At 41.3% G+C, this 8,367-nt stretch overlaps 1 protein-coding gene across 1 annotated transcript; it reads right to left on the minus strand.

Annotated features, from left to right (window-relative positions):
* Positions 1-1,566: 1,566 nt before the first annotated feature.
* On the minus strand, positions 1,567-2,985 carry LOC135700918 (kinesin light chain-like). The gene has a single exon (XM_065221589.1). It carries the CDS (start codon positions 2,983-2,985, stop codon positions 1,567-1,569), a length of 1,419 nt encoding a protein of 472 aa, XP_065077661.1.
* Between the last annotated feature and the right edge of the window lie 5,382 nt (positions 2,986-8,367).

Consider the following 8,367-nt stretch of genomic DNA (forward strand, 5'->3'; position numbering starts at 1 on the left):
CAATGTTTTGTTGAAGATTTTGTTGACACTACCGGTCACTACAGCCAGTGTGGAAAGATCTTTCTCCACACTGAAACAAATTAAAACTAATGGGAAACCAGCGACTTTCGGGCTTGGCTATAATATCAATTAACTGCTTAGAGTAAAGCTAGAAGATTACTTTTGTAATAACCAGGTATAATGTCCGGGATATGGCTCTACGTTGTGTTTAATTTGTTGCTCAGATTTTTGGACAGCAGTTTGGAGATCGGCAACTGATTCAAATAAAGTAAAAGAATACATTTCTTATTCACTATTTATTACCTCTTTCAGGCAGCACCCTGATCGGAAGTCAAATTCAAACTTAATCTAATTGCATTAAATATTTGCACTTATATAGCTAACTGGAACAATACAAAATATCACAGAATAACGATCAATTCAAAAACAAAACAAAAATACAGTGATGTTAAAACAAAAACTTAAAAACATACAGAATGATGAAGGCAACAATATTCGCTGTTCGTGTTTCGTGTGGATCACATTGCTACCACTGCATCGAGGGATGTTTGTTATTTACCGCCTTCATAAATTTAAATGAATTAGAATCCGGTGTCAGTGATTTTACGATTCAACACCATTGAAATCTTAAAATAATTATGTTTTAAAAAATATGTAACAAATTTTTGTCTTTCTTAACAGAATGCAAATATTGATCATCATTGCCAACAGAAAACAATTAAAACTATAAATATTTTCTTGAATTTCATACATTTGTTTAACTTTTCTCATAACTGCGTATTAAAGAGTTTGAAAAATTATTATTTTACATTCTGATGGTTCCATTAAAAATTCTGATCAAAGATTAAAACGAATTAACAAAAAAAAAAAAAAAAAATGATGACACATGATTATGAACGATTTTGGTTAAGGTAAAAAAAAAAACAGTGTATCAATCGATGTCCAGTTAGGCGCACATTTTATAAATCATTGAAGTTTTTATGTCATAAAATTAGCTCCCCCGAAACCAAATGCTGGCTACGGGCCTGCTAAAACATCAAACATTTATTTAGTGGGTCATCAGAACGACTACTCTTCTTCTCGTAGGTCACTTTTTATTCACTGTTTTTTTTTTTGCAGCTATAAGTCACTATTTGGCCACTTATTTTTTTTAACATGGTCACTAAAATCAATATTTTTGACAGTATTGATCGCTACCAGCCCATTGATCCCATCATTTTCCGATGCAAACATAAATTTTGAAGTGTGTTTTCTGGCCGGCGCCGGTGGAATTTTTCTGAGGCATTAAAATCTCTGGTCACGTCTTCCTATGGAAGGGAAATACAGCCGTTGGTCCCGGCCCATGTGTGTTGAATGGGTGCGATATCCTACTCAGGTGTGGAAGCTGCCTTCCTGCACATTTGATTGCCATCAATGGATGGCAATGGATGACCGTCGGTGATTAGCACTAGATTGCGGAACAGAGACCAACGTTAAATAAAGGAATGAAGAAGAAGTGTGTTTTTTGTGCATTGAAATTTATTCAAAATCTAGATAAAACAGACAAAACTCATTCACGAAATTACATCACGCCTGACCCAACACATCCAGAATTTCATTTTTACTGCGAAAAGTGTCATGTTTTAACCGATCAGCAGCTTCAAATTTTCCCTGCTTGTGGCAGAGCGTTGCTAGATGTTTCACTACAGTCTTAACCGTGGGTGAATACACGGGAGCAGTTTCGTGCCAGGCGCCAGTTTTCCCGTAGGTTGCATTATCCACCGTCTCTCCATTTTGCTCTCCGTCGTGCGCTTCAGCAAATTCCTTATCGTGAGCTTTTAACAGCACTTCCTTCAATAGCTCTTCCGCTTCCTTGTACTTTCGGAGCTTCAAACAGCACGCAGCCAAATTGCACTTTGTTTTTGTCACGTTCGGATCATCTACGCCAAGTTGCATCTCGAAAATGTCCAATGCTTTCCGGCTGTAGACCTCCACTTCACCGTGCTTGCCCTGGTTCTGACAGAGTAAGGCAAGGTTATTCAGCTGCTTTGCCACATCGGGATGGTCTCCACCTAGAACATTCTCCCGAATCGCCAGAGCCCGTTTGCACAGCGGTTCGGCATCCTTGTATCGTCCATTTTTCCCATACAGTACGGCTAGATTGTTCAAAGTCGCTGCCACCGATGGGTGGCATTCGCCCAAGCAACGCACCCGTATTTCCAATGCCTCGCTCATCAGTCTGGTAGCTTCTTTGTAGTTACCCTGATCCCGGTAAACCAGTGCCAAAATATTCAGCATTGTTGCTACGTCTGGGTGTTCATGGCCATGCTCTCGTTCCAAATCCTCCAATGCTTGTTTACAAAGGGGTACAGCAACTTCGTACTTTCCTTGCGAAGCATAGTGGATCGCCAGGTTGTGTATAGTTCTGAGCCGAGCGGATACTTCATAGTCTCCGAAATTAATAGATGATGTTGGCGACAACTTACTCAGGCGCCGATCCGACGGTTCGTCTTCCGGAAACAACTCCAGCGTGGGATCACCGTTTAGTTTCTCGCGGATGTCTTCGCCTTCCAGAAAGTCGTCGTACTTTTTCACCGATGCCGCAAACTCCAGCTGTTTCTTCTCCTCTTCAAGCTGTACCACCAGCAACTCCGACTTCAGCAGGAATTTTTGACTGGTTTGCACTTCGTCCCGCAGCCAGGTGTTTTCCTGGCAGAGTCGTTTAACTTGCAATCGCAGTTTTTGTCTTTCGACATCGATGTTCTGCAGATGGGACATCAAGGCGATAATCAACCGGACTTCACCGATACCAAGGTCGATGTTTTGAAAGTTCCTGTTGACGATTTCCTCCTTATCCGGATCGGATATGATTCCTGCGGAGAAGTTGAGGCGCATTGTCTGATGTTCGGTGCGTAGCGCTTCCAGGTTCTGAAGTACTGCTTTCATCTTGGACTGTAGCTTCCGGTCGGCCATTGGCAAATCGCCACTCTGGGGAGCAGGAAACATGGTGTTTGAATGATGACGAGCGCCACTGTCACTTGACGATAGCTGTTGGAGTTTTTATTAGTGAATGGTGATTGTTCGTTCGTCAGACAAGGATTAGTAGTCAGGAAAAAGGATAGTTTGTACCTACAAAAAGTGTACCAAATGAAGAATGTACCTGAACGAATGAATTATTTTTGGTTTCGTTTCTACCTATTTATTTAACGAAAATAGGTACAGTAAGGGTTCGATTTTGGCAACATGTTTTCATTGACTTTAATTTGCTTGTAGTCTGCACTTTAAAGTAGTTCACTCTATTTTATATTGCGGATGATTGTGAACATTGGGACTTGTTCAGAGAGTCGGTTTAAAATAAATAAAATGAAAGTTTGAGAGCTTGCGACAGGTGTGTTATAGGGATTGATTGAAGGGTTTAACGGCTCTTTCAGTCTTTTTACTGCAGCAAAAACGTTGTATTGCTTCAACTCTCCGACGTTTCGGTGATATATTTCACCATTTTCAAGGATTTCTACAATTAAGAGGATTTAGAAAATTGGATAGGTACTGTGTTGGTTGTGTGGCTTACATAGGCTACGTTTTTTTGTTAAGTGTATGCGTGGTTTTACATAAATCCGTCTTTGATTAATTATGGCGTCCATCTACGGCTATAATACAAATTCGGTTAGATTTGATTCTTGTTGTGCTCTACTCTACACCCAACTTACTAACCGTCTCGAATGAACTAAATTCTCCTCTTGTAGGGGAACAGTTTAAAGAGACGTTAATAGACGTATCCACGTATCCAACTTACTAAGCGCGTTTCCACAACTCTGTGTTTCCCTGTTGCGTTAGGCTTTTTTTTCGCTTAGTTTTAAAAACACTACCTAAGCAACTGTGCTTTTTAAGATAAAGTTTTGCGGTCGGATAGGAAACGCGTGTGGCAATTGTGCTGCTTCTCACTTTCTGTTTGTGAGTATTTCTGAGATATTTTGTCTGTATAGTCTGTTATTGAGTTGTGGTTTGTCTGCTATTGATTGTGTTAATATTTGTGTTGTTTTTGAGAGCATGTAGAATCCCCGCATATACTACGTTCAAACTTTCTGTGTCTGTACGTTTGTTTATACTGTTTTGACTATTGTGAATGTGACACATTTCTAATAGTGGTAATGCGTATTCTTTTTCGTGTCTATCTATAATTTTCACTTTCCCTAGATCAAAACGGTGGTTGTTATCGATGCTGTGCTGCAAAAGTGCTGTTTTCTCAGCTAGCTGCGTGAAACTTGGTTTTATGTTTGGATTAGTTTAACATGTTATTTTACTTTTAAGTTACTTTAGAATAATAAAAAACAAACTAGAAATTGAACAAAAAAAAATCGAGACCATTGTTAGATAGCAAAATATCGTTTTTACTTGAATAGCCCCATACAAAAATCTTAAATCTTTGTTTACTAAAATCCACCACAGTTTCCAGGATACTAACGGATACTAATGATCTCCACAACATTTCAAGTACAAATTCTGAGCTTTCAAATTAAACTTGTTGCAAGTGCGGCAATTTGCGGCCAGCTTAGTTATAGCTTTTTGAAAAAGGGTGATTTTTTGCTTAAAAATCACTGTATCTTTCGCCAATCAAATCCTAGCACTTTGGTGTCTTGAGAAGAGTTGTGTATTTAAATATTATCTAAAACTTTGCAGAATACACCAAAGAGATACAACGTGAATAAGACATAGAAAAACTCAAACAACTGATTTTAAGGTGCAACTGGCAAATAATCTCTTATATCTTCATACAATGAAGTCATGGCAACTTGGTGTCTTGAGCAAAGTTTCTTGAAATTAAAAGCCCTACAACTTTGTAGAAGACATTATCTCGATATCTGTTAATATAAAAAAGTTAGTTTTTTGAAGTGCAGTTGCACCTTAAGAAAAATTAAGGTGAACATTCCAAAAGGTGCGGAATCCAGAACTATGAAAATCTTCTCAAGACACGTTAATGCTAAAAACGTACGTACATCTCAGAAAACAATTAAGTTCACGAATTTACACTTTTAAACCACTGTGCAACGATCTTATCAAGATGTAGCACTTGGTTTTCGTTTTGTCAACGTGCTCCCTGAAAAGAAGCCTGCTGTCTAGTGTTAGCCCGAGGTACATGACCTCTTTGGACCATTCCCCCACTGTGCCGTTCAGGAAGATCTTGTTATTCTCCGACGGAACAAGTCTAGGAGATTTAGAGTGTGGAAAGATAATGACCTGGGACTTTGCCGCGTTGATACGGATCTTCCAGCTGTTGAAATATTCAGACAGGACGTCCAGCCCGCTCTGAAGTTTGGCAGTCAGAGCTCCGCTGACCTTACCCTTGTAGATGATGGATGTGTCATCTGCGAACAGAGACAACGATCCACCATCAGGGAGAGCCGGCATATCGGAGGTGAACAGGTTGATTAGGATGGGGCCAAGGATGCTTCCTTGTGGACTCCCGGCACCGATGTTGAAAGCATCCGATGTGATGCCATTCAGAGAGACTCGGAACGTCCTGTTTGGTAGATAGTTGTTTATTATATTCACTAGGAAGATTGGAAGACGATACTGCTGCAATTTGAACACCAGGCCATCATGCCAGACATTGTCGAACGCTTTTTCAACGTCCAACAACGCCATGGCAGATGTTTTTGAAACAGACTTGTTCCGTCTGAGAATGTTTGTTACTCGAGTCAGCTGGTGGACGGTCGAACGACCTTTCCGAAAACCAAACTGCTCCTCGAGTAACAAGTTGTTTTCATCGGCAGATGTTAGGAGTCGCTCCCAAGCAACACGGCTTGTCATAAAGAAGTTGAAAATACTTTGTAATGACTAACGCAAAGAATCACTAATACTTTAATATACATCATTTAATACATTTATACAACCTAAAAAGCGCAAGACGCGGAGCTTATACAACTAAATACTGGTCTTATAACATGTATTTTGGAAACATCATAAAAACCAGCGACAAAAAAAAACAATAAAAAAATCTTGAGCATGGGATTCGATTACTGGTCCTTGGCGTGGTAGACTTGTTTCTACCTAACTAGACCAACACCGCTTGATGAAAGGTTTGTTATAAGTATCTATCATGTTCTTGCCAATGGCATGAAAATTATTTTCTCGTTCAACACGCCTTCGATCCGTCATGAAGACGTTTTGTTAGTAGCAAAGCGTACATCTATTAGCCAGAATGTTATTAAAACGTATTTTCAACTCCTTATAAGACAACCTGCACATTTTCAGTTGTATTAATTTATGAGATGTCATAAAAAAGTATTTTCAACTTTCTTTATAACAAACCTCCGAATACCTCATAAGAAACTGTCAATCACGGCGTGAAGAGACAGTCCGGCTCAATGGCACCGTCAATGTTTACGTCAATCTGGATTGATTTTGTATACGACAAGTTTTATAGTGGTATTAAAACAGTAAGATGCACGTTCAAATAACATTTTAAGATAAAAGCAAAAGAAAACTATTTTGGAAAATGTTGAATCGAAGAAGTATGAAGAAAACATCTTTAAACCTCATATATAACGTAGGATGTTTTCTGCATCTCTTATAATACATTTATACAACAATCCGTTCTAATTCTTTTTCAAAAGATGTTTTATGTGTTACTTGGGCTGGTACACTGCTCTTTCGAACAGTTTTGATAACCCTGAGAGAAGGCTGATTGGTCGATAACTTGAAGGAGAGGACGGATCCTTCCCAGGTTTCCGGATGGGTATGACTTTTTGCTGACTTCCAACACGAGGGGAAGTAGCCAAGTCTGAGGCACTGATTAAAAATCAGTGCCAGATGGTTGTAGAATCTGGAACTCAAGTGTTTGAGTTCCAGATTCAGGATGTTGTCGAAACCTGGGGCCTTCATGTTTTTAGATGATTTGATATAGGCCAACAGTTCGTCAGCCGTAATCTCGGATTCCTCTGGAAAAATGTTAGGAATCTGAAGAAGATTGGTTGCATTTTCAGCAACCTCAGATTCATGAGGGCTGACGATGTTTTGTCCGAGATTATGGGAGCTGACGAAGTGTTGACTTATCGCGGCAGCCTTCTCTTCAAGAGTTATCAGATGAACCACTGGGTCGCCGGGACGATCCAGTGGGGTCAGTGGTGGAATGGGCCTAGGCTTGTTTTTAAGAATTTTTGCAAGTTTCCAGAAGGGCTTAGCACAATCTGGGAGAGAGCGGATCTTACTAGCAAAATCGTTATATCTGAGATCCACCATCCTGGCCTGAATGATCTTTGTTAATCGATTACAATTGGTCTTCAAGTTAGGCAGGCCAGAACGCTGGTATTGCCTACGAATGGTGTTACGGAGTCTAATGAGATCTTTGGTAGGGCTGTCAAGGTTCAGAGTGTTACTCACCTGTCTGGAAACTGGCACGTGTTGTTCCCTGGCCCGGGAAATCGCCTCCTCGATGGTTTGTAGACACCGGTCAACATCTTCGGACGTCCCCGGTTGGACATCGTAGTCGATTGTTGTGTCGACGCAGTGTTGATATTGCGCTCAGTTGACTCGATGGTAGTTGCGCCGGGCAGCTTCGAATCGGTTAACCGAGGATCCAACTTCGGCCACCACCGGGTAGTGGTCCGAGCTCAGCTCCTGGAATGCCACAGGTTGCGAGATGTTGTGTCCCATGTTGCTTACGAAGATGTCGACGTCGACTCAACCGCGTGGGAGAGTCCGGGGCCAAAATGGTATAGTGGCCCTCTTGCAGGTCTTCATTGAGGATGATGCCGTTTCTATTGCTCCGCCCGTTGCCCCAAGCTTGGTGTTTTGCGTTCAGATCGCCAGCGATGATAAATTTCCCGCTCCTCCGGGTGAGTTTGATGATATCTTTCCGGAGGGCCACTGACGACCCGTCTCTGATGTTGGTTTGTTTGGCGCAGTAGGCCGCGATGATGGTGGTTGGGCCAAATGATTTGCTCACCTCCACTCCGATGGCTACAATTGTTTTCAGCTGGAAGTTTGGTAGCAGCCAACAGCTGATGTTCCGTCTTGTAGCGATGGCCAATGTCGACCTCCTTGGTGTTGAGGAAATCGAGTAGCTCTCTATGCTTGTTCGTCAGTGAGCAAGCGTTCCAATTTGCAATTTTTATAGCTTCACGGTCCATACTTGGTGACGAGTGACAAGGCAGCATGAAGCTGTTCAGATCGAGTCTTGCAGGTGCGCATGATGATGATGACCTCGGCCACGAGCGTCACAAGTACCTCCGAGGTGAACGGAGAATCGTCGACAGATTCACCTGAGACAGCACCAGCGTACGGAAACGAAAACGCATCCGTTCGCGGAAAGTTGAGAATGAAGAACCCCAAATCAGCTTGCCCAAATCAAGGAGTGGTGGAAAAAAGGAAGTTTCTACTCCTCCTGGA

This window comes from Ochlerotatus camptorhynchus, unplaced genomic scaffold, assembly GCF_037179485.1.
Source record: "Ochlerotatus camptorhynchus isolate MF236.1 unplaced genomic scaffold, CSIRO-AGI_Acam_v1.1 ptg000144l, whole genome shotgun sequence".
Lineage (NCBI taxonomy): Eukaryota > Metazoa > Arthropoda > Insecta > Diptera > Culicidae > Ochlerotatus > Ochlerotatus camptorhynchus.